Source organism: Camelina sativa, chromosome 16 (genome assembly GCF_000633955.1).
Source record: "Camelina sativa cultivar DH55 chromosome 16, Cs, whole genome shotgun sequence".
NCBI lineage: Eukaryota > Viridiplantae > Streptophyta > Magnoliopsida > Brassicales > Brassicaceae > Camelina > Camelina sativa.
Window position 1 is genome coordinate 21,741,659 of NC_025700.1, and position 23,848 is coordinate 21,765,506.

Genomic DNA, 23,848 nt, shown 5'->3' on the forward strand with positions numbered 1-23,848 from the left:
TACATTTTTCTAGTTGAGATAAACAGAATTTATTGTGTTCATACACTGTCAAAAGAGCTTGTTCGTTCGTGCGAGCCGTCGGTGCCGGCTTTGTTGGGGACCTTCTGTCTCATACGGCTTCCTTCTTTGTCTGTTGTTGTATGTTTGATTTGGCTTTGACTACTTTTTCATTTTTTTGTCCTCCCACCTACACGTATGCCTCCAAATCTTTCATTTATAGATTTCACTAAAAATTCGTACTGAAGAGAAGCCAGAGCCAAAAAAAATCAAAAGGCTCATCTACATAGTGCTTATGCTTAGATATTTGATACGATTATTTGACTATGACAGTTTTTAACAGATTCAAAATCTAGTTCATGACCTATCAATCAATGATAGATGTTTTCAGCAAATTGGAATGATAAGCGTAGTTTTCGTTTTTGTTCTAAATCATGGAATGAACGTGCTTATATTTGCCTGCCGACAACTTAGAAAACTCGTGCTAGCAAAAAAAATTAAAGAAGAGGGGAAGACGGATAATTAAAGCTATGACCAAAGTTATAATGAACCCAAAACTAGCCACGTAAATAGATTCTCTTAAATCTATCTTTTTCAAAAAAGAAATCATCAAAAACAACAAAAGTAGTCAAAAACCAACGATTATAATCGAATAGTAGTCTTCTTGTTTCAAGATTTCTTTCCTCTAAGAACGCAAACATACTTCCAACATACTATTCATCATAATGTGGCTGTATATGGACCATATACGACTAGTCTTCACATATAAAAGCTTTATCCAACAACAAAACAGTATTGATTTAAATTCCGCTACAAAAAAATAATAAGTTAACGATCAATATAATAAAAAACTGCTTGTTTCACAAATAAGTAAAGGTAGTCAATTTCTCTAGATATGCATCTTTAATACTAGTGTATCGTTCTTGAATGTATTCAACTATGTTCTATTTTTTTTCTCTATTTTATTCACATATGATACATATTGATTCAATTTTTTTGGAGTATATATGCATTAAATAAAGACCAAAAAAAGAGGATTGATATAGAATATATATACCTAAAGGAATATGTATTTAATAAAGTCACTCGATAAACCTCTACTATACTCAAAGTGCATACATTCTTTTGTATGCAATCCCCATGAGTACAAAAATTTGATATAATTAAAGAATACATATACTTTCTTTTCTAAGAAATACACTACGAAACGAAACTAAAGAGAAAATACAGTAGAACCTCTATAAATTAATAAGGTCGGGACTATGAAATTTTATTAATTTATAGAAGTTTAAATTTATCGATAAATTAATAAAATATTAATTTATAAAGAGAATTTTTTTATCAGAAATTCAGAGTTTAGAAGAAATTGCTATTACTATTTTTCAAGGTGATGATATAGTTGAAGAAGATATGACGGTACCTTTAGAACCAGTTACACGTAAGGAAGCAATTATCGCGTCAAGAACTCTCTATAATTTTTAGATGCGATTTGAGAACACAACACCAGAAATTTTTGATGCAATCAGAAAGATTAGAGATGCTCTCCAACAAGAATGCAAATTCAAGAACAAACAAATAACAATAGATTCATATTTCACTAGATTTTCTTATATATATATATATATATATATATATATTTCTTAGATATATATATATACTAGTTTATTTGATTATTAATATATGATATTGATGGACCATATTTTTATATGAGATTTTCAAAAAAATTGTTTATTTATTATTTTATCAAATAGTATCCAAAATTACACTAGTCCCAACTTGGGACCAAAAAAATTTATTAATTTATAGAGGTTATTAATTTATCGAATATTAATTTATAGAGGTTCTACTGTAGGTGATATAATGATTGCGATATATTAAATACTTGAAGTCATCATGCTTGTATGATAGTGTTCATTGTATAATTCATTATATGCATGTAAAAAGAACCATTACAGTTGGTTTTTTCTTCGTAGCATGGATTTTGAACACTAAATTACCACCAAATCATAGTCATATAATGTTAAAGATGGCAAACAATATGATTGAATCTATGGCGTGTGGACGTTGTAAACGGAAAATAATATATGAAAAATATAAAGGTGGCTTTGGGTTAAAGATTAAATATGCAGAAAGGCCATCATTTTCTCATATAATTTTGTTTTGTTAAAGATCTTTGAAGAAGAAATTATATCATAATTTGCCAAAATAAGTTTAATTGAATATAATTTCTTACTCATACATGCATTGAAGAAGCTAATTAAAAACGAAATGAATATCCAAATATAAAAGCAATTAAAGAAAAAAGAAAAAAAAATAATTGATAAGAGGGAGAAATGTATAGGCACATGATCCAAAGGCACATTGGGACTACCATATATATATATACTTGGCTTAGAAGGGAAAAAGAAATAAAAGAAGAAGACTTGCTATTTTTGGATATATCTTCACTTAGGGTTTTAGCTTTTGTATAAACTCTTTTACTAAACACGGGCCGTTCGTTGCTTATAACACGAATATCATCAGTGGCTGGAACTTGGAATATAAGATTTGTTCAAACAGCAGTAAGACCATCATTACTGGCAGTTCTTTTATCGATACTCTTATTAAAAAATAATAAAAAGAAGAGAGAGAAGAGGATAAAAGAGAGAAACGTTCCTTGGCAGAGTAATCTGAGAACCGATACTCTCAACAAACAAAACAGGTGTCATCTGTTTAGTGGAGCAGATTTAAAAGATAAATAAATAATAATAATTTGTAAAAAAGTTAATTTATTTTTATTTTTTGAGGAACGATTAGGGGGTTACTCGAGTAAAGATGCTCTAAGTGGTAGACTAGGCCCATGTACGGTCCTTACCGAAAAATAATCAATTATGCGATTCAGGGTCCACATTAGCCCATGATTAACCCCCAAGCCAAGTATACTGTATTGAACTGAGTGTTGCAAACTTACAAAGTTACAATTACACTCTGTTGGTCGAGAAATTGTTTTTCTTTTCCCCACAACACTAGCAAGTAGATGTTTTAAAGAAAAAACTCAACAATTTGACTCGTGAGGAACATAGATTAGTAGTAGTCATTTCTATTAATGTGTTTTTAGCTTTTGTAGTTATATTTTATCATCAGATCATCACTATTAGCTAACATTAGTGTTTAACCAAAACCATTACCGAATATGGGCCTAAAAAGAATATTTTTGGTTTTTATCTATCACTTATGAAAATATGGGCTTAAAGCCCATAACTTGTAGTCGTGTACTAGAAAACAGTAATAAGCGTAAACACGACAGCAGTGGGACCCATTTCGGGATCACCGGGAAAAGTCATCGCCTTCTTTGACAATTCTCACGCGCCACCGTAGCGACCACGTATGTAATAAGCTGACACGTCCTCACCGTAAACATTGATGATTCGCATCCCAATTTTTTTACGAAATTGACTCAAAGAAAACAAAAATCCGATCGAAACCCATCAAAAACCCAAAAGTTCAGGTTTTTTGTTTATAATCAGGAAAGATGAAGGCGGAGACGGTGACGCTGATTCTGATTAATCTAGCTGGAATAATGGAGAGAGCCGACGAATCTCTGCTTCCAGGTGTATACAAAGAGGTCGGTTTGGCTCTCCACACTGATCCAACCGGACTCGGGTCGTTGACATTGCTGCGATCCATGGTTCAAGCCGTTTGTTATCCCTTGGCTGCTTACATGGCCATTAGACATAACCGAGCTCACGTTATAGCTCTCGGTGCATTTCTCTGGTCCGCTGCTACTTTCCTTGTTGCCTTCTCTTCCACTTTTTTCCAGGTTCTGTGCTTTTTCCACAATTAAGGTTTTTTGGGTTTATGGTTTGGTTTAGTGAGATGCATAACCTCTTGTGACATTTCTGATCGAGCAGGTGGCAGTGTCTAGAGCTCTGAATGGAATTGGTCTTGCTCTAGTGGCTCCAGCTATTCAATCTCTTGTTGCTGACTCAACTGATGATGCCAACCGTGGCACTGCATTTGGATGGTTACAACTAACAGCAAACATCGGTTCGATCCTAGGGGGGCTATGCTCTGTCTTAATAGCTCCACTAACCTTCATGGGCATACCTGGTTGGAGAGTTGCTTTCCATATCGTAGGTGTGATCAGCGTTTTCGTTGGTGTGTTAGTCAGACTATTCGCCAATGACCCACATTTTGTGAAGGATGGTGTTGATGTTTCGAATCAACGAGGTTCGAGGAAACCTTTTTGTACAGAGGTGAAGGATTTGGTCCGGGAAGCTGATACTGTCATAAAGATTCGGTCTTTTCAGATAATTGTGACTCAGGGAGTAACAGGGTCGTTTCCTTGGTCTGCTCTTTCTTTTGCACCCATGTGGTTGGAACTCATCGGCTTCTCACACGGGACAACTGCATTCTTGATGGGTCTTTTCGTGGCTGCATCTTCTCTAGGAGGCTTATTTGGAGGCAAAATGGGAGATTTTCTGTCTACCCGTCTTCCTAATTCTGGAAGAATCATGCTTGCACAGATCAGTTCAGCCTCAGCGATTCCGCTTGCTGCAATTCTCTTGTTGGTCTTACCAGATGATCCATCCACGGCTGCAATCCATGGTCTGATCTTAGTCCTATTGGGGCTGTTTGTTTCTTGGAATGCTCCTGCTACCAACAAGTAAAGTTTCTCTCTCTTTACTATGCCTAATGACGCGTTACTCTCTATCGTTTCACTGTTGTTGCTGACCTTGGTGAAACAAATGCAGCCCGATCTTTGCAGAGATTGTTCCAGAGAAATCAAGGACAAGTGTCTATGCACTGGATAAATCGTTTGAGTCAATCTTGTCATCGTTTGCTCCTCCTATAGTTGGAATCCTGGCGCAGCATGTTTATGGTTATAAGCCAATCCCTGAAGGGTCATCGAGGTCAGCAGAGATAGCCACGGATAGAGAGAATGCAGCATCTCTAGCAAAAGCTCTTTATACATCTATAGGAATCCCAATGGCAGCGTGCTGCTTCATCTACTCCTTTCTTTACCGTACCTATCCTCTAGACAGAGATCGTGCTCGGATGGAAGCTTACATAGATTCTGAGATGCGTGAACTGCTTCCGGAAAGTTCCAATAGAGACATCCAGTTTTCACAAGAAGACCCTTTAGTGAACCAAGTTAAAACCAATTTACAACCTAGTAGATAGGAAAATTTGCAAAAACCTTTACAAAATAGGTATTGTATGCTCTTTCGAGTTGTTCTAATGTTTATAAGTTTACACCAAATTTTCACAGAAAAGTGTATATACTATGGATTAGAAATTTAGAAGTAGCTATAAGAGTGTCAGCTTATCTGGGTTTTGTGGCGGAGAGCATTATAAATGGCCCGTTTCTAACCCGAGTGAAGCCAACGAGTCCACAGGCTGTGCAGAGATCTTCAAGCTCGCGTTCACTCAGAAAGACGTGAGCACCTGAATATCTCATTATTTCCTACCATTGGCATGACCAGAATGTATAATCAGCCACAGATCACACAAGGGAGCAAACGAGGAGAAATTGCAAGACATCAATTGAATGTGTTAAGACTTAGAAGTAACATATGCACACACCTGACGAAAATTCTTCAAGAACGGGATAAAACTAAAAGGACCGTCATAGATGAATGTGGTGGCAACAAATACTCCTCCAGGTCTAAGAACACGGCTTATCTCAGCAACCTAGACGAACCAAAGGGAACATAAGCACACAATGTATTATTGTATGTGTGGTTTTTGTAAAATGATGAATTAGGAGAAAAGCTTTACGGCTGAGGAAGGTGAAGGCCAACAATGAAGAGCAGCACCAGCATGGACAGCGTCAACTGAACCAGAAAGGAAAGGGAGTCTAGCAATGTCTGCTCGGACTAGGACAAGTTTCCTAGAATTGTGACAGCGGAGTAAATTTAACATATCTTGTTACCCAAGATCTTAAGACAATAATGGAAGAAGCTAAAGGTGAAAGTACAAACTCTTTGTTGGGAAAGTTTTCTTCTTGATTTAAGAGTTCATAGCACTGTCGCAGCATATTCTCTGAGTAATCAAGGGCAACAACCAGAGAAAATAGCTGGCTTCTAGCGAATAACCTCGAGAACATCCCACTTCCGCAACTGGCATCAATAATATTGCCTCCCAAAACAGGCTTCAGGTAGTCTTTAGCCATTTCAAACTGTGGAATACAACGTTAGCAGTGTTTGGCTCTGGCCATAGATTGGAACATGAAGAACATATAACAGAAACCATCAGTTTTATAACCAAGTATAAGCAGAAATTTAACACATTTCTTTTAAAAATAATTGCAGCGAAAAGAAGAGGCCTTTGAGAGTTTTCGTCTCACCTCTTTCTCTGGTCCTGGAAAACCACCCCATATGAAATTCTGACGCCAACCCCTCTCATAAAGGAAAGAGACTAATGGAGTCCTACAAAACAACAAGGCCAAAAAAATGTCGGGAAGTTGATTCGAAAGAAAAGATAAAAGCTTAAGATAGACAAGGAAGCAGTTAAAGCATATAAGCCACCTGAACAACTCAGTGGAAAGAGGCATTGGCTCACTGTATTGCTTGGTTCCACTAGCGACAGCCAAATCAAGATGCGTCTCATTACCGGAGTAACCCCTTTTACAGGTATTGCATTGTAATTGAGTACCAGAGGAGGCAGTAGATTCTCTGTAGCCAAGAAAATATAAAAACTTACATCTCAAGAAAAATTGAGCATTGGCTTTATTTCTCAATCCTAATTTCTGGACAAACTAGTGAAGAGTCCTGATGAGACTCACACAAAACCATTAGGCTGACTAATCCATGCTAAGGAGTTATAACAGATGGGACAAGCTAGAATCTTCTTCTCTCCTCTGTTCTTCGTCTCCTTCTCGATAACAGAATCCACCTGCTACATCAATCCAATTGAATCAGCTGAAATTGGAGATCATCAACGGAAACCACATCACAGCACAGTACCAAAAATATTAAAAACCAAATACTGATTCCGTAATCGTAAGTCGAATCTGTTCCTATAGAAGAAGAAAAAATGGAGAAGAAGGAAGAGAAGCGTACATTCGAATTCGTCTCGACGGAGACAGAGACAGAAGAAGAAGCGTGAGCTGATTTGGAAACGATAACAACGCGTCTTTGAGCTGCGTACTTGAAGGAACGCAACCTCGACAAGGAAAAAGAAACAGTGGGGAGAAACGCCGTCGAGAATCGACCGGAAACAACCGTCATCGGCATTTTCTTTTTTCAGGCCTCTCTCCGTGTCCGTGGCTGCCTATTGAGCACGAAGCAGTTTGTTTTAATAAAGCAAAGAAAAAATCACACACACAAAATACGTGACTTAAAGCAAATTTGAAATTGATTGAAATTTGTGAAAGAGCGATGATGGATCATTCACTAAAGCCCAATAGACCTAAAGTTTTGGGCTTTATATTTTTCCCTTTCTTTTTTTCAGCTTGGATTTTTTTTTTTAATATCATTATTCATTATATAATCATCTCTAACCATATTTTGTATCTCTTTCGTTACGAATAATCAAGCTCAGAGATTGCGGAAAACAACGATTAAGGCCTAATTGAGAGGATAAAATCTCGGCTTTTTTGCATTAATTACCCTTTTAATCAAAATTACATGTTGTAATGCTAAAAAAATGCTAGTAGTGATAGATAAAAAAAGAGGTGGGCATCACGTGATGGCTGCTTAAAAAAAAAAAAAAAAAAAAAAAANTTGGTAAAAGTCTTGGCTAGTTTTGATGGCTTCACATGGTCTTGTGTCAGAGAGAACCATTGTATGATTGACCATACACTTAAGAAAAAAAGAAACAATTTTGTGATTAGAAAATTTTAAATATACGGAAGATATTTGAATTTAATGATCATCATAACCACTTGTGAGTTACACGTGGCAGCGTAGAGAAGAAGCTTCCAGACCACACATCATATGAACATAAGAAAAGGGTAAAAGCGTCAATCGATTAAAAACAACTTAAGTGGGGGTGAGAGTTAAGAAAAAGGAAGCTGATACTAATCTTCTTTCAAATTCTTCATTCTTCTCTGTATTTTTTTTTTTTTCCCCATTGGCTTCGATTTGCTTTGCTTCATAGAGAGAGAGAGAGAGAGAGTATGGAGAGAAACACTCCGGTGAGAAAGACACACACATCAACCGCAGATCTACTCACTTGGTCGGAAGTTCCGCCGCAGGATTCTCCTTCCTCCGCTTCTCGCTCCGCCGTTCGTTCTCACCAGGTACGACACTGTTTGTTAACTAAAAATTCAATTCGAGCAATCTGGTAGTAATCTTTATTTCAAAATTTTGCATTTTGGTGGTAGCCGTCGGATGGGATTAGCAAAGTGGTGTTCGGAGGTCAAGTGACGGATGAAGAAGTTGAGAGCTTGAACAAAAGGTGATACCTTTACCTCTTCCATCGCTATTTCTAGTTTTGAATTTAGTTTCCAATTTTGTCTTAGGAACTCGCAAATAATATGAATTTGTTCTGTTCTGAATTGAGAGGTGCTTTGGAGTTAGTGATCGATCCTGATATCAAAACTTGTGAATATGTTTTATAAAATGTCAATAGGAAACCATGCTCAGAACATAAAATGAAGGAGATTACTGGTAGTGGGATCTTTTCTCGTCACGAAGATGATGATGCATCAGAGCCATTACCTGTTTATCAGGTTTCAGCTTTTTATATATATATATATATATATATATTCATCATCATGTTAAAGAGCGTTTGAATTCTTCTGTAATCCTAAAAAACACTTGATTACCTTTGACAGCAAGCACTTAGTGGTATAAGTCATATATCATTTGGTGAAGAGGATGATCTGTCTCCTAGAAAGCCGTCTACTTTACCTGAAGTTGCCAAACAGCGTGAGCTCAGTGGGACTATGGAGAATGACTCAGCTTCAAAGCTGAAGAAGCAGCTCTCTGATGCTAAGTACAAAGAGATCAGTGGACAGAACATCTTTGCACCTCCGCCTGAGATCAAACCTCGATCTGGAACTAATCGTGCATTGGCTCTTAAGGATAATTTCAACCTCGGTGCTGAATCACAAGTAAGACTTTTTTCCATGTTGCATTTCTAAGCACTCGTTGTTGTGTATAGACTAATCAGAGAAATATTTACTACTCTGCAGTCTGCGGAAGAAGACTCATCTGTGAAGACGGCAAAGAAGATTTATGACAAGAAATTCGCAGAACTTTCAGGGAACAACATATTCAAAGGAGATGCAGCGTCATCTTCTGTTGAAAAGCATCTGAGTCAAGCGAAGCTAAAGGAGATAGGAGGAAACAACATATTTGCAGATGGGAAGGTAGAGGCAAGAGACTATCTTGGAGGCGTCCGTAAACCACCAGGTGGTGAGACTAGCATCGCCCTTGTTTAAAAAAACCGGCAATAACTTAACTCTTTGAAACCGTGATTGATCGTTGTGTGTTCTTGTCGTATCCCATACACTTTCAGCTCAAAGTGTGATTTGTATTTTGCAGTTTTTCCTCGGTTATGATGGTTTATTAATATTATTATTCAGTTGTGTTTTTAAGCCGTTTAGGGCTTTCTAATGTATCTCCTGTAATGGATATAACAAGTTCGAGCTTTTAAACTGTTGGGAGATTATTAGCATTACTGCGACTGCGAGACAGAGGATATTTGCTTGGGTCAGAAGTAATTGTTTTCATTGTCCAGGTCTTCCTAAGCTGGTGAACCAAAGTAATTTGATATGTAATCGTTTGTAGCCAAAAAGTATCCTAATTTTATATCACAAAATTGAGTTGGCATCATGACACAAAAGTTATGAGTATGTCTTAGTATTGATTGATATTGCTATGTCGAGTTAGCATGTTACACGTGATTTACATCTGACCCACACTTAGATGAAAAAGTTATAAATTTAGTTTGCGATCTACTAGTAATTGACTACGTAAAAGCAATATCGTTGAGAAAAGAGAAATAAGAAAAGAAAAAGAAAGAAGTGTTGGTGATGCCTTTGCCTCTTTGAAAACAAAGAAGATGCATCTAAAGAAAAAAGGAACGAGTAAGTAGTTTCCAAGAAAAAAGTGAGATACAGATGTGATGGACCCTCTTCGTTAACTTCCACAATTGTGCTTTGGAAAACCAAGTCACTTTGACATCGCTATTGCCTTTACAGTTTACATATATTTTGATATTTTTTTTTTCTGATAATATGTTGTAGTGATATCCAACCTTAAAATCAGACCAAACCAAATAAACCGCAAAATCAATATGAAATTATACGTAAGCTTGAGATATTACACCGTACAACAATTAAATAGATTTTAGTGGATTGAAAGTTCAAAAAAATGATAATTACTATGAATGAATTTTTTTTTTGTCACTTTAAGAGAACCTTGTTAAGAAAAAAAAAAAAAAAAACTAGAGATACTTTGTGCAACCAAGCCAACCCATTTATCTCGCTTATGTTTAGTATCAGAATTAGTCTTAAACGGTACTTAACCTCATAATTAGAAAATCCTTAAAATATCCTAAAAGATAATAATATTGTTATAGAAAATATATAAAACAAATAAATATTTTGAAGTTCAAAGAAAAACAATACAGTGGAATCTACGCTCCCTTAATACTCCATCTCTCTCTATGTTTAGTAGACTTTGTCACTTTAATTGAGTTGAACAAATGGTTTTCTTAAAAACATCTAAAATAAGTAACGTTTACCCATTCAAAACTTAAAAGTTTGTAAGGATTATAAGGTTGATTTAGTCTTACATAAAAATCAGTAAAAATTAGAAAACGATTATAACGTAGAAAATCACGCAGAATAATGCGTGGTCTCTCTTAGAAAATTAAATCATTTACTTATAGCCGAAACCGTTAGAGAAAAAGAAGATGAAGAAGATAATAAGTTAAAGATAAACGAGAGAATCTACACTCTCTCTAGATACACCTTCTCAACCTTTGTGTGATATTTTAAAACCTTTCTTTTTCATTTTAATGGCGTAAACGAAGTTTTGTACGTTTTCTCCTTTTTAAGGTAAAGATTCATTGTTTTCTTCTATAGCTTGTAAAACTTTTTCTGACGTATATGATGTTTTGATTACGTTTCTTCTCATGGGATATACACAGAAAAAAACAAACTAATTCTTAGTAAATTTGTCTTCAGTGTTGTTGTTATAGATTTTTGTTATATAATGAAGATGGATGAGTTTCGTGAAGGTTCTGTCTCTTCGTCTCCTTCAACTCCAGTACGAACACCGTTACATTCTCCTACCCTCTTCCATGAAGACTTCTCTTACAGCAACAGATTCTCTTTCAACTCTTCATCAGATTATTCTCTGTCGAGTTCTTTCTCTAATGGGTTCTGTTCTCCCGAGGACAGTTCTTCTCCGTTCGCTTCTCCTCCGTTTAACGGGATCCTTCCTAAACACAACCACACTTCATCACCAGTCTCTTACCATCATAATGATTTATTGTTTCGTAATGATCACGAAAAGAGTACTGTTGTTAATGGTGATGATTTAGGTTTGTGTGAAGATCTCTACCGTATGAATATCAAAGAGGATGTTGAAGAAGATCAAGTACGTTACGGACGAACCGAGACTCACGGTGATCATCTCGGTTCGATTCCTAATACGGTAGATCCACTCTACAACTTTACACCTAAACACTACGAATCTAACATTAATGGAGTCATTCTTGATGGTGGTTTTGTCTCTCGAAGCTTTCCATGTGGATTCTTCAATCCAACAAAGGAGCCTAGTGTTAACCATGACTCATGGTTTAACAACACTCAAAACAACACTGGATTCGATCAAAGAAAAAAGTCTGAGAATAATCCTAAAGTTCAAGATTCCTCCATAGCCAATTCTCAACAAGTTGGATGGCCTAGCTACTACTCAAGCAGTAACGGTGGCACTAGTCCTTACATCAACGGTCAGGAGATTTTCGGAATGGGTTCAAATCGAGGCGGAATGAGAGAGTACTCGGCTCAACCACAACAACACGAGATTTCGTATAATCATCAAAGCTACAGAACAACATCAGACATGTTACCATTGTTCTGCCAAGGAACTCAAGTTCCTATGGTTTCTAAATGCTCAGAGCCATTTAGCTCTGATGATAGTTTCTTCATGGATGGTCATAAAAGCTTGGATCATCAGAGAACCAGTACTACTCGAGCAGTGATGTCTGATAATGGAACTACTACAGAGATATGTCAACCGAGTCTGCCTAACATGTGTGACATTCAAGGATATATATACTTAATGGCTAAAGATCAACATGGATGTAGATTCCTGCAGAGGATATTCGATGAAGGCACTTCTGTTGATGCGATGATCATATTCAACGAAGTCATTGCTCATGTAGTTGAGCTTATGATGGATCCTTTTGGAAATTACTTGATGCAGAAGCTTTTAGATGTTTGTACTGAAGAACAGAGGACTCAGATCGTGCTCGTGGCAACCGCTGAGCCTGGTCAGCTTATCAGGATATCTCTCAATGCATACGGGTAAAAAGATTACATTCTCAAGAGATCATCTTGTTATATCATATGCTTTAACAAACATGTTTTGTTTTGTAGTACTAGGGTTGTCCAAAGATTAGTGGAAACAATCAGAACCGGAAAACAGATTTCTCTGGTGAAATCGGCGCTGAGACCCGGTTTTCTTGATTTGATTAAAGATTTGAATGGAAACCATGTGATTCAACGTTGCTTGCAATGCCTTAGCACTGAAGATAACAAGGTCAAATAAATTAACCTCACTTTCTTGATCATTAGATTAGTAAATAAATATAGCTAAATCTTGTTCTGTTTTTTTTTTTTACCTACAGTTTATCTTTGACGCGGCTACAAAGTACTGCACTGAAATAGCAACGCATCGACATGGATGTTGTGTGCTTCAAAAATGCATTGCGTATTCAATGAGAAAACAACGAGAGAAGCTGATCGCTGAGATCTCTAGAAACAGTCTACTTCTTGCTCAAGACCCCTTTGGGTAAAGAGAATTGATTTAACAAAACATATAACTTTTATTTGAAAGAATCTAAAACCAAAACTTTTTTTTTCGGCAGGAACTACGCAGTACAATTCGTTATAGAACTGAGGATTCCATCTGCGGTGGCGATGATGTTAGCTCAGTTAAAAGGGCATTACGTTCAGCTTTCGACGCAAAAGTTCAGTAGCCATATGGTGGAACGATGTCTCATGCATTGTCCTGAGAGTCGTCCACAAATCGTGCGTGAGCTCGTCTCTGTTCCTCACTTTGATCAGCTTCTTCAAGACCCTTACGCCAATTTCGTCATCCAAGCCGCTCTTGCTGCCACTAAGGTATATAACTAATTTTTACGTACATGTTCCCTTTATGAATTACACTCCAATCCGGTTTTATCGGTTCGGTTATATCGGTCTATGAAATTTTGTAACAGGGTCCACTTCATGCTTCACTTGTGGAAGTCATAAGGCCACATTCGATTCTACGTAATAATCCTTATTGCAAGAGAATTTTCTCAAGGAACCTATTGAAGAAGTGAAGGATGATGATGATTTGCTGAGTCTGTAATTTTTATGTTGTTGTGTGTTTCTGTTTCTTCCCCCAAGCTTATTCTGTTTATTTTGAATAAATCTTTGGACACTGGACAGTGGTCTAGATCCAGAGACGAAGAGCTTAGTGTTTGTTTCTTCTGTATTGTTTTGTTGTTGTTTTTGTCTCTCTGCTAATTTTGGGTTTTGGGAATCGAGTTTCATGTTGTAAAAGATCGGGTTATTAACCCGTTTTTGTCATTGAATAAAAAGTCTTCGAAAAACATAACTTTACTTCTTACTGAGCGACATTAGACTTCGACTAATTCACAGTTCATTTACACTAATCTCACTTTCGACATTACTAACGCCCCAAGATTTATATGGGCTTTGTTTCTGTTTTAATCTAATCAATCAAGCCCATTTTTTCGGTTTTCATTATTTGACAATCAGTTGTGAATATTATACTCCATCCGTTTCAAAATATAAGATGTTTTGAGTAAAAGAACGCAGATTAAGAAATAACCACTTTAAAAAAATTCAACCAATCATAAACAAGACTGCATAAAATAAATAATAAATAATAGAAAAGTAATCTAAAAGTTACTTAAAAAGTTGAAAACATTTTATATTATGAAACAATGAAAAACCTTAAAACATCTTATATTATGAAATGGAGGGAGTATTTAAAAGGCATTACAGAAAAATGGTCCATATTAATGTTATGGGGTTACATTAATTAGCAGCTTGTAAAGATGAAGACCTATTACTATTTGAGTCATATTTTCAACCTAAATATGTTGTTTTATAATATGCCATTTATGCACCTTTTTGATTACACATAGATGATAAGGATTTTGAAATTTTGAAAGAAGAAAAAAAATGATGATAAGGATAAACAAAAATAGGAGTATTATTAAATATTTATAGGTATCTATGTTTTTCCGGGTGACAATTCAAAACTCGAACATGTACATATTTCTATTGCATTTAAAACTTATTTGACATAATTTATGGGTAATGCATTTATTTCACATGATCAATACATCTTCTCAAACCTAATTCTTGGGCAAATCGACCGTAATTAATAAGAACATATAACCATATTTAATGTTCATCGTCACATGCATGCATTTTGTTTCCAACAAAATTGTTACTCGTATTATAAAAAACTTTACATTATTGGATGTTATTTTATAGTCTATGTTGTTGACTATTTTCATAACAAAAGCCGATCCTAATAGGTTAACCAGTAACAGAGTTGAGACGACGACTTAAAAAATAACGCAAACCGCACGTGAATATATCGTGTCATTGAATTGCATGGAACCACTCGCACAAACGTTAACATTGAAAGTTTACAAACAGTATACCATTTCAGATTCCAGTAAAATATACTCTAGTACTTTTGTTACTTATTCCGTCTCGTGTTAATTTGTTCTTTTAAAATTTTGCATACAGACAAGAAAATGTTGGAGTGAGTTTCTGATACACCATTTATTATACACTATAGAAGTTTATCTTTCTAGTTAAGAAATTGATTTTTTTTTGTCAACTGCTTACACAGTTATGTACGTATAACTAAAATGGTTCAGTTAATAAATTTAAGAGAATTATACTAAGGATAAAACTGAAATTTAGGTTGAAAACATGCATTTCTTATACACACAGACACACACGAAAATAGTCTTAAACATGTATATAATTCAGATGGTTCAATAGATAATTCAGTTGGTTTATTTTCCTATGACATCATTGACATGTAGATATATACTTCAATGCATAGACTTTATTTATTTTTTGGTTCAACTTTAATGCATGTAATTGAATTTGCATCTATAATCGTTCAAAAATTATTCAATGGAAACGGGTAGACAAGTACCGAATATTTAATTCTTCCACCAGGAAATTACAACTAATTTATTTCAGAAAATAACTATATTAACTTATATTTTTTTTATATATAATTCGTTGTAGCTTTCAAACACAATTGTTCTATTTATTATATAATATTTAATTTATGAAATTTAAAAAGATATAGTACAACCTTTAAATAAGTTGGAGAGAGGTTGGCAAAAAAAGAAAAATGTAGAGACATGAATCTTTATTGTATGCATGCATGGAGGAAGGGATGTTGGGAGCTTTAATAGCTTGTTTTTCTAATATTTTCAATCTTTTTTATAAAGAATATATTTACATTTGTCTTCATGAAAATTAGGTTCTATATATGCATGAATTACAAATTTGAAAGGACCGATTTATCCAAACATAAACATGCAATGTAGTTAGCATGTCGTATATCGTATAATCTCACAGTAAAGTGTTATGTTTGTTTGAGGGAAAATAAACAAAAACAAATTATCAAACCGTTAATGAAAAATATGGCTTATACGTAATTGATTCCTAATTTTAAAAACACCTGAGCACCTTAATTTGAACAAAATACAAGTCAATTTAATAATCTTTATTTTCTTAGCTATGATTGAGATTCGCAATTATAAGTGGAACTATATAGACATTTCCTTCATTACATTGTTTTGGTATACTTAGACATTATGCATATCCCGAGTTTTTTTGTGTTCTTCAGGGGAAAAAAAAAGAAGCAATTTCATAGATGTTACATCCTTGATCCTTCTTTCGGTTTCGCGGCTTTGTTAGTCGTTGTTCTTCATCCTCACTAGACCGACAATTTATCGAAATAATCACTAGACCAAGTTCCAATATCCTCCAATCGTCGTTATTATTAGTAAAGTGGTGACTCACAAATATATTTTTATGGAAAAAGTAAAGTATAAATGGTGAATGGCATCCTAAAATAAAGTTTCAGTATATACACAAAAACACAGTAAGATATGGGTCATATGGAGTCATCTTATTTAAAAAAAGGGAGAAAATAAAGGTTGGGTGTATTTATGAGGAAAGTAGCCAAAAGAGACGGAAGTATAAAACGAGGAAACGATATGATGCTCATGAGTGCATGAGTCACGACATGACTTGAGATAGGAGGCCGTTGAAAGGCTTTAACTATAAGACATTTGTTTAGAATTTTCAATTCGAATATACTAGTTTTTAAAAAAATTTGTAATACTAGAAGATAAAATAATAATAATAGAGTTGTGGAAGGAGGTTGGTTAGTAATGTTAGGAGTATATATTTGTGTTCTATAACCAAAAATGGGACTAGGAGTTAATGTGAGTATTAAAGTTGCATCTGCATTCATCAATTCATCAACCTTCCCTTCTCCCATCTTTAATTCTCTTTATTGTTTTCTCCATTTATTGACCTCCTCTCTCCCTCTATTTCCCAACTCTTCTTCACTACACATCCTCCATCTTCATCATCATTCATGACACATACACATGCATGATCCATCCATCCATATGTGTATGACTTCATCAACAATCTTACGAAGAACACGAGACATGAACCACCTACATGCATCATAATACAGTTGTACATGCATGCATCATACGTCTAGATGACCAAATATGATATGGTAGAGGAGAAAGCGAAATTAGAAAGAAAAGTTGGTTAGCACTTCACATCTAAGCATTTAAATGAGACTGTTTGGAGTTATTGAAGACACCCAACTTGGAACTCACACATCATGTTTCACATTACTTCCCTCTCTTTTCTTTATTAATTCCTCCCAAAAAAGAAAAAAAAATATCGAAATTAAAATGAAATACTTTCGATTATATAAATTATCAAACCAATTTTTTTTATTATTATAATGGTATCTAATTCAATTACTCCATATGAACCGGTGAAGACAATAACTCCCCTGGAGATTTTTCCTACATGTATATATATAGTGATGATCTTCACATTCACTTTTAAGTCTATCTGTTCATTTCCTCACAGGATCAAAGAGTTTAAAACTTTCCTTTAAAGCATAAATCACTCAGAGGAATCCAAGACTGAGGCTAATGGTTTCTCGACAAGAAGGAACCCTCTATTCTAGAAAGAGGGATTTCACAACAATCTATGAAGAAGATTTGCAAAATTCTTTCAAGAAGAGCAAGCAAGAAGATCAATCACAGAGCACTCTGTTCAATGAAAGACCAAACTCAGAGAGTATGAGATCAATCACCTTTGATTTCGAACTTCATCTCCACACTCCTCTACCTTCAGATTGGCAAGCTAAGGTATATATTCGTAAATATAGTGACGTATCTTACTTATATTCGTATCAATATGACAAACATGTATGCGTTAAAATATTAGGATAAACATGCAACTAAAACATAAATACTCATATATTTTCAGGGAAATTCAAGAACATCTGAAGATCATAGGACATTTCCTAAAGATCCGGTGATTGTTGGACGACCTAAGATGAGCCTAGACCTTGAGTTGAACCTTTCACCTTCGGGTTCACCTTCACGAACCACAACGAAGAAAGAGGAATCCTCAAACCACAATGAAACAGTGACACCAAAGGTTAAAAGTCTTACAAACCCAAGTATGATCATGAGCAATATAACTGGGGCAGGATTAAGCCGATCTCCATCCTGGCTTGCGTTTGAAGGTGGTGACGATGATGATGTTGATCACAAGGAGCAAGAGATGGTAACAACAGTTTGCATGAAATGTCACATGTTGGTTATGCTGTGCACATCAACTCCAGTTTGTCCCAACTGCAAGTTCATGCACCCACACGATCACAGCTCAACAAAGCTGTTTAAACCACCATCAAATTTGCTTAGGCTCCTATGCTAGGCTCTTTTCAGGGTTATCTGGATCTATGGAATTTGTACGGAAGAATATGAATTAGATATGGACAAAAAGTTATGTATATACTACCAAGTACCAAAAGTTGTTATTTTATGCTTCTATGAACGATCATGCATGCTTTTAGATCTTTAAACTCTCAACCTATTAGTATTTGCATTGAATTGTACAACTGAGACTATAGTATAGCACTAAAACATTAATGGGTAAGCTTTATTCAAGGTAAGATATATAGAGAGATCTAGAAGATCACAAGATCGACCACCTCCAAGGTCGACCTGTGGTCAAGTCTATCGCATCATCCCTAAGCTATTTGCTTCTACACAACAAGTGTTATTTCAGATCCAAGTTGATCTCGTCTTCAAGATGTCCAAAAGACTTCTTCAAAGCTATAGGCTTCCTTACTTTCACAAACAAGTATTGTCCAAAGTGTTTTCATGTGTCATTTAACTATGGCACACTACGGTAGATCCGTCAACCACATGGTTTAAGCACAACGCTTCATAACTCCAATCAAATACAACATCATCTATGGTCAATCTCAAGCCATCACTTCCGCTTCACTCATGACACCTTGAGCTTGAGGAAGGGTATAGAGAGATCTAGAAGATCACAAGATTAATAACAATATATTTTTTATTTATTATTTAGATGTTTTATATATTTACAATCATTATAGTTTAGGAAACTCTTGTACTATATAATTCTATATAACCTAAAGCTTATGATTATGAGAGTCAATATACTATTTCTTAAACACTAAGGTGTTCTTCTCTCATCAACTTTCTTACAAGATATACTCGAGTTTAAAAGAAACCGCAGGTAAAAAAAAAGTGTTAATTTGAAACTTTGTACATACAGTAGTAGCTGGCCACTATTGTGACAAGTCTTTGGTAATTATTGAAATATGGAAAGCTCTAATTTGACTCCAAACTTAGAAATCTAGTTGTTTGACAATGCTTAAACATTGCAATTTCATGGACAAGAAAAACTTTTTAGTGGGAAAACCTTTATTTATTTAATTTTTTGGGCAAATGGAGGGAAAACCTCGAAAATAAAAAGTGGATATTTTCATTATTCTGTAGTTTCAACTAATCATGTAATGACACCTGTCAAATTGAACCCACCCCCTCCATTAACAGGAAAAAAACATTCTGGAGTAAAAACAAGTTTTTGAAACTCAAAAATCAAAAACAGAAAGAAGCAGAGAGAGACGAAGGAGACGATGACAAGCAAAGACGAGTTTTCTCGAGATCGAGTTGCGATTCGCTGCGTCAGAGCTACGATGCTCCTCTATTCACTCGCATCGTCTCCCAAAATCGATACCGCCGGCGAGGTTTTAGATCCTTTTCGAATCGATTTGTTTTTTTTTTTTTTTTTTTTTTTTTTTTTTNTTGCTACAATGTATCCGTAATTACGAAATTGCAATGCGAAATCGAATGAAGCAGGAGGAGGAAGGAGAGACGCGCAGAGAAGAGATAGAGGAGCTGAAGAGAAAGCTTACCATTGAGAAGAAGAAGACGAATCGGATTAAGCTTTGCGGTTTGATGGAGCTGCTTCTTCACGTCCTCCTGGTACTCTTGCTTTCCACTTTCTTCCTCGTCTTCTTCTTCCTCAGATCTACTTGATCTCCTCCTTTATCGATTAGAATCATCAGCTTTTTTTTTGCTATTTCCAGTTCCAACACAATCAATTTCTTATGTAAATCTCGGTTGCTTATCATCTGTAATTGCTAAAAACAATTTTTAACCAAATCAGCTACGTTTGTGTTGGAATGTTCAAGGATTTCAAGAGCCATCAATTTATAGGGTTGATGCAGCATCGTCATAGTGTAGCTGAGATCTTAAGAGTTAGGGAAACCGATTTTTTAGACGTCGAGCTTTGTGTGCTAGATTGTACTTGGTTGATCACTCAAGTGCATAGGGATCAATTGATCAGCTTGAGAATTGGATAACTCAGTCGTTAGGCTTAAACCTTGACGTTTGCATTTTATAATGAATGAATCTATCTTATAAACACTTTGACTTTTGGCCTCTGGAGTAATGACTGTGTGTGTTAATGTGTTATGATGATATCCGTTCATACCTCTTTTGAATTCTATATTTCAACCTGATTCTTAGTTCTTAAACTCAGTGCTCATCGTGCTTGGCGTTGAGGTTGAACTCCCTTTTTTTTTGTGTGTGTGTATTCCTCCTGGATAGTGAGTATCTCCGGAACAAGAAGCTTTATCGAGCTATCAAATTACTATGTCTGTTAGTAACTGTTTCAATTCAGTTTCAGCCTGAATCAGAGTTCCTCATCGTGCTTGGCTTTGTGATTTTAACTCCCTGCTATCAGCTTATTTGCTAGTCAAAATTCTGGTAAGTACATAAACTTCCAAATAGAATAGGGGACTTTGATTTTCAGATATCTGCATCTTCTGCTACTAAACCTATATAATTAAGAAGGGTTAAAATCTTAGAAAATCCCTTTTCTAGCAAATGTATAAAGCTTATTCATGCTTGGTCATGTTCAGATACATGGGTTTATGTGGAGATAACTATACCAGAGAAGCATGGTCTTCTTGAATGGTCAACAAAATACTGATTTGATTCGACTTTACAATCTGAGTATTTAGTCATATTTCTTTGATAACCCTTTCCAACCAGAAATCAGGACCAAAAACATCACTGAGCCATGATCAATTGCTTAGAATCATAAGATTCTGCTAGTATATACCTTTTCCTTTTCAGCACTAAGGATGTCTCATGCTTTCTCTTTACTTTTTAGTTTTTGCAATTTGGAGCCATAAGAAAATTAAATAAAAATATAAAGGCCTAAAGGGACAAAAACGGTTCGAGCGGTCCAACCAACTCACAATTGGACAATTTCCAAATTCTTCTCTTGTGTAGTACAAATTCTAATTTACTTTGCAACCTCGTTATCCAAATGTCAGGACTCCATATCTATCCTCACGATCCCTCTTCTTCTTCTTCTTCTTCTTCGTTTAGCGATCTATCCGATGAAGCTTTCTTTAGCACCGGTGGTTTGTTTCTCGACCTACCAGGTGTGTCCTCTTCCTTCTTCAACTCGATCTCCTCCAAATGCTCCGACTCAGAGCCCGTTCATTTTCCCGGTTACTGGAAAAACAAAACCCATCTCCGCTCCGGTAAGAACTTGGTGTTCTTGTCCGTGAGCTTGAGCAAAGACAGATCTGAGCAGCAATGTAAGACTGCTTTGGCGGAAATTCCCGGCAAGGATAATGGAAAGCGAAATGTTATCGGTGGAGTGAGGAGACGCGGGACCATGAACACAAGGAAGCATCTCTGGGCTGGTGCTGTAGCTGCCATGGTTTCTAAGTATATATACTGTTGATTAGAGAGCGCATATAACTTGTTTGATCAAATGCCTGAACCAATAACTATAATTGTGACCTTGATATTAGTATTGATTGGTATACTAATGTTGTTGTTGCTGCTGATGATGGCAGAACATTCTTAGCACCACTTGAGAGACTAAAGCTTGAATATACAGTTCGTGGTGAGCAAAGGAGTTTGTTTGTGGTGGCTAAGTCAATTGCGACCACGCAGGGTTTGACAGGATTCTGGAAAGGTAATTTGCTCAATGTTCTCCGAACCGCTCCTTTCAAAGCCGTCAATTTTTGTGCCTACGATACGTATAGAAAGCAATTGCTTAGACTCGCTGGGAATCAAGAAGCTACCAACTTTGAAAGATTCGTTGCTGGAGCTGCTGCTGGGATTACTGCTACTGTACTCTGCTTGCCACTTGACACTGTAGGTTCTTATTTCTTTTAACCATTTTAGATCAAAGATGAGATAAAGGTCTCTGCTTTAGAGTTGACATAAGACAGGACGATACAAACATGTTGAACCATTTTGACTGAAATGTGTTTTTCTACTACTCTTACAGATACGAACCAAACTAGTTGCTCGGGGTGGAGAAACCTTGGGCGGAATCGCTGGAGCTTTCCGGTATATGATCCAAAACGAAGGGTTGTTTTCACTCTACAAGGGTCTAGTTCCTTCCATAGCAAGCATGGCTTTGTCAGGTGCAGTTTTCTATGGCGTTTACGACATCCTTAAATCATCTTATCTGCATACACCAGAAGGCCTGAAAAGACTGAAAGACATGAAGCAGCAGGGACAAGAAATCAATGCTCTAGACCGGCTCGAGTTAGGACCCATCAGAACTCTCATGTACGGTGCTGTTGCTGGTGCCTGTACTGAAGTAGCCACTTATCCGTTCGAAGTAGTGAGACGGCAGCTTCAGATGCAGATGGGTAAAAACAAGCTCAATGCTTTAGCTATGGGATTCAATATCATTGAGAGAGGAGGGATCCCAGCTTTATACGCTGGACTTTTACCTAGCTTGCTCCAGGTTTGTCATAATAGTTCTTTCATTACTAGACTGAATCAGTGTCTATTTTGCCAAAAGCTTGATATGTTCTCCGTTTCATATCTCCAGGTATTGCCTTCGGCTTCAATAAGTTACTTTGTCTACGAGTGTATGAAGATAGTACTTAAAGTAGAATGACAAGTTTTCAAGATTAAGATTTTGGAAGTGTTCTAAAATAGCTTAAAAGAATCACCCATCAATCCATCATAACACGTAATGAAAGATGAATCAGTCGATAAGTATAACACAATGCTTAATTTAAACCTCGTCCTCGTGGAGAAGCATATTGGGGATTCCTTTGTTAACCGGAAACTTCCTACCGGTTTCTGAGCAGACGAGTGAGCCTTCTTCGAGATGTAGCTCGAGCAACGAGTGGTGAAATTTCCTGAGAAAGGATTCGTCAGATTCAAGCGTCGTTGTGTCCGGTGCGTGATCGGGAAGTTCGGTGTAACCCATAGAACGTGCACCGTCCACGAGAGCCTTCCAATCAATCTTGGCGATCATGTGCTTGAGAAAGTCCGGGTTGAAATCGACCTCTTTGACGATTATCTTCTTGGGTTCGATACGCAGAGGAAACTTGTTAGCCACTCCTCTAATGTTGCAAGACAACATGTTGTGTACTATCAACCTCATCTTCTCTCTCTCCCTCTCTATCGCTCTCTGCAACGAGGAAGACGGAAGTGTCTTGATAGCGCTGTCGACGATAGTACCCTAATGGACTTGCGAGCCTGTTTAGGAGTATGTATGATTCACTTGTGTAAATGGGCTTTATCCATATGAGGCCCATAACTTGATACGGGAAGATCAGTCAAGTCTTCAAGTCTTGACTTTAAAGTCAACCGTTGACCATCTATGGATTTCGTTCGTTTATTCCAGGATTTGTAAATTAATCCGATATTTGTCGATATAACTAGTTTGAAAATGTGACAGAAAATAAATAAATTTGTTCAAGTTCAAAAAAAAAAAAAAGAGTTCAAATATATTGATAGAAACAATTGGATTATGTAATGAAGTTTTTAATATTTGGAGAATTCCATGGAGATATGTTGTGTATCATTGAATTTAATGTTGATATTAAATCAAGAATGTAATAGAAAGAAGAAGGTAAATGTAAGAAATTATTAAAAATACATGAAAACAATAGTATACCTGTCGACAAAAAAAGAAAAAAAAAGAAAAAAACAATAGTATACCTAAATTTGGTTCCAAATCTTTAGTTGGACTAAGATGTTATTATATTAC

At 36.0% G+C, this 23,848-nt stretch overlaps 8 protein-coding genes across 9 annotated transcripts; 6 read left to right on the top strand and 2 right to left on the bottom strand.

Annotated features, from left to right (window-relative positions):
- Window positions 3,199-5,282, top strand: LOC104751709 (probable L-galactonate transporter). The gene is made up of 3 exons (XM_010473719.2): window positions 3,199-3,796; window positions 3,888-4,642; window positions 4,731-5,282. The coding sequence occupies exons 1-3, from the start codon at window positions 3,509-3,511 to the stop codon at window positions 5,158-5,160; spliced, it is 1,473 nt and encodes a 490-aa protein (XP_010472021.1). The 5' UTR covers window positions 3,199-3,508; the 3' UTR covers window positions 5,161-5,282.
- On the bottom strand, window positions 5,154-7,288 carry LOC104751708 (uncharacterized methyltransferase At1g78140, chloroplastic). Of its 2 annotated transcripts, none has more exons than XM_010473718.2 (8): window positions 7,041-7,288; window positions 6,764-6,873; window positions 6,507-6,653; window positions 6,326-6,407; window positions 5,961-6,157; window positions 5,758-5,869; window positions 5,563-5,670; window positions 5,154-5,443 (listed from the first exon to the last, which is right to left on the bottom strand). In XM_010473718.2, the coding sequence occupies exons 1-8, from the start codon at window positions 7,212-7,214 to the stop codon at window positions 5,303-5,305; spliced, it is 1,071 nt and encodes a 356-aa protein (XP_010472020.1). In that variant the 5' UTR covers window positions 7,215-7,288; the 3' UTR covers window positions 5,154-5,302. The 2 variants fall into 2 exon arrangements, with proteins under 2 accessions (XP_010472020.1, XP_010472019.1); XM_010473717.2 differs by having other exon boundaries at window positions 6,764-6,876.
- On the top strand, window positions 7,967-9,606 carry LOC104751710. Its single transcript, XM_010473720.1, has 5 exons — window positions 7,967-8,221; window positions 8,306-8,379; window positions 8,554-8,653; window positions 8,759-9,037; window positions 9,119-9,606. The coding sequence occupies exons 1-5, from the start codon at window positions 8,099-8,101 to the stop codon at window positions 9,365-9,367; spliced, it is 825 nt and encodes a 274-aa protein (XP_010472022.1). The 5' UTR covers window positions 7,967-8,098; the 3' UTR covers window positions 9,368-9,606.
- LOC104751711 (putative pumilio homolog 7, chloroplastic) lies at window positions 11,129-13,690 on the top strand. The gene is made up of 5 exons (XM_019238024.1): window positions 11,129-12,466; window positions 12,539-12,701; window positions 12,790-12,953; window positions 13,030-13,285; window positions 13,384-13,690. Exons 1-5 carry the CDS (start codon window positions 11,148-11,150, stop codon window positions 13,486-13,488), a joined length of 2,007 nt encoding a protein of 668 aa, XP_019093569.1. The 5' UTR covers window positions 11,129-11,147; the 3' UTR covers window positions 13,489-13,690.
- On the top strand, window positions 17,240-18,432 carry LOC104751712. The gene is made up of 2 exons (XM_010473722.2): window positions 17,240-17,625; window positions 17,747-18,432. The coding sequence occupies exons 1-2, from the start codon at window positions 17,407-17,409 to the stop codon at window positions 18,197-18,199; spliced, it is 672 nt and encodes a 223-aa protein (XP_010472024.1). The 5' UTR covers window positions 17,240-17,406; the 3' UTR covers window positions 18,200-18,432.
- Window positions 19,377-20,012, top strand: LOC104751714. Its single transcript, XM_019237526.1, has 2 exons — window positions 19,377-19,547; window positions 19,657-20,012. The coding sequence occupies exons 1-2, from the start codon at window positions 19,437-19,439 to the stop codon at window positions 19,837-19,839; spliced, it is 294 nt and encodes a 97-aa protein (XP_019093071.1). The 5' UTR covers window positions 19,377-19,436; the 3' UTR covers window positions 19,840-20,012.
- Window positions 21,062-22,765, top strand: LOC104751713 (probable mitochondrial adenine nucleotide transporter BTL2). The gene is made up of 4 exons (XM_010473723.2): window positions 21,062-21,549; window positions 21,681-21,984; window positions 22,121-22,588; window positions 22,676-22,765. Exons 1-4 carry the CDS (start codon window positions 21,140-21,142, stop codon window positions 22,742-22,744), a joined length of 1,251 nt encoding a protein of 416 aa, XP_010472025.1. The 5' UTR covers window positions 21,062-21,139; the 3' UTR covers window positions 22,745-22,765.
- On the bottom strand, window positions 22,758-23,519 carry LOC104751715 (multifunctional methyltransferase subunit TRM112-like protein At1g78190). Its single transcript, XM_010473724.2, has one exon. The coding sequence runs from the start codon at window positions 23,237-23,239 to the stop codon at window positions 22,865-22,867; it is 375 nt and encodes a 124-aa protein (XP_010472026.1). The 5' UTR covers window positions 23,240-23,519; the 3' UTR covers window positions 22,758-22,864.

Excerpts from the sequence above, each read along its gene's own strand:
- LOC104751709 (XM_010473719.2), top strand. The coding sequence starts at position 3,509 with ATGAAGGCGGAGACGGTGACGCTGATTCTGATTAATCTAGCTGGAATA. Across the intron at positions 3,797-3,887 it reads TCTCTTCCACTTTTTTCCAG|GTGGCAGTGTCTAGAGCTCT; the intron begins GTTCTGTGCTTT and ends CTGATCGAGCAG. Across the intron at positions 4,643-4,730 it reads AATGCTCCTGCTACCAACAA|CCCGATCTTTGCAGAGATTG; the intron begins GTAAAGTTTCTC and ends AAACAAATGCAG.
- LOC104751708 (XM_010473717.2), bottom strand. The coding sequence starts at position 7,214 with ATGCCGATGACGGTTGTTTCCGGTCGATTCTCGACGGCGTTTCTCCCC. Across the intron at positions 6,408-6,506 it reads CTTTCCACTGAGTTGTTCAG|GACTCCATTAGTCTCTTTCC; the intron begins GTGGCTTATATG and ends GTTGTTTTGTAG. Across the intron at positions 5,870-5,960 it reads GAAAACTTTCCCAACAAAGA|GAAACTTGTCCTAGTCCGAG; the intron begins GTTTGTACTTTC and ends TCACAATTCTAG.
- LOC104751710 (XM_010473720.1), top strand. The coding sequence starts at position 8,099 with ATGGAGAGAAACACTCCGGTGAGAAAGACACACACATCAACCGCAGAT. Across the intron at positions 8,222-8,305 it reads CCGCCGTTCGTTCTCACCAG|CCGTCGGATGGGATTAGCAA; the intron begins GTACGACACTGT and ends TTTTGGTGGTAG. Across the intron at positions 8,654-8,758 it reads AGCCATTACCTGTTTATCAG|CAAGCACTTAGTGGTATAAG; the intron begins GTTTCAGCTTTT and ends TACCTTTGACAG.
- LOC104751711 (XM_019238024.1), top strand. The coding sequence starts at position 11,148 with ATGAAGATGGATGAGTTTCGTGAAGGTTCTGTCTCTTCGTCTCCTTCA. Across the intron at positions 12,467-12,538 it reads ATATCTCTCAATGCATACGG|TACTAGGGTTGTCCAAAGAT; the intron begins GTAAAAAGATTA and ends TTTGTTTTGTAG. Across the intron at positions 13,286-13,383 it reads CCGCTCTTGCTGCCACTAAG|GGTCCACTTCATGCTTCACT; the intron begins GTATATAACTAA and ends ATTTTGTAACAG.
- LOC104751712 (XM_010473722.2), top strand. The coding sequence starts at position 17,407 with ATGGTTTCTCGACAAGAAGGAACCCTCTATTCTAGAAAGAGGGATTTC. Across the intron at positions 17,626-17,746 it reads CTTCAGATTGGCAAGCTAAG|GGAAATTCAAGAACATCTGA; the intron begins GTATATATTCGT and ends ATATATTTTCAG.
- LOC104751714 (XM_019237526.1), top strand. The coding sequence starts at position 19,437 with ATGACAAGCAAAGACGAGTTTTCTCGAGATCGAGTTGCGATTCGCTGC. Across the intron at positions 19,548-19,656 it reads AAATCGATACCGCCGGCGAG|CAGGAGGAGGAAGGAGAGAC; the intron begins GTTTTAGATCCT and ends AATCGAATGAAG.
- LOC104751713 (XM_010473723.2), top strand. The coding sequence starts at position 21,140 with ATGTCAGGACTCCATATCTATCCTCACGATCCCTCTTCTTCTTCTTCT. Across the intron at positions 21,550-21,680 it reads GTAGCTGCCATGGTTTCTAA|AACATTCTTAGCACCACTTG; the intron begins GTATATATACTG and ends TGATGATGGCAG. Across the intron at positions 21,985-22,120 it reads TCTGCTTGCCACTTGACACT|ATACGAACCAAACTAGTTGC; the intron begins GTAGGTTCTTAT and ends CTACTCTTACAG.
- LOC104751715 (XM_010473724.2), bottom strand. The coding sequence starts at position 23,239 with ATGAGGTTGATAGTACACAACATGTTGTCTTGCAACATTAGAGGAGTG.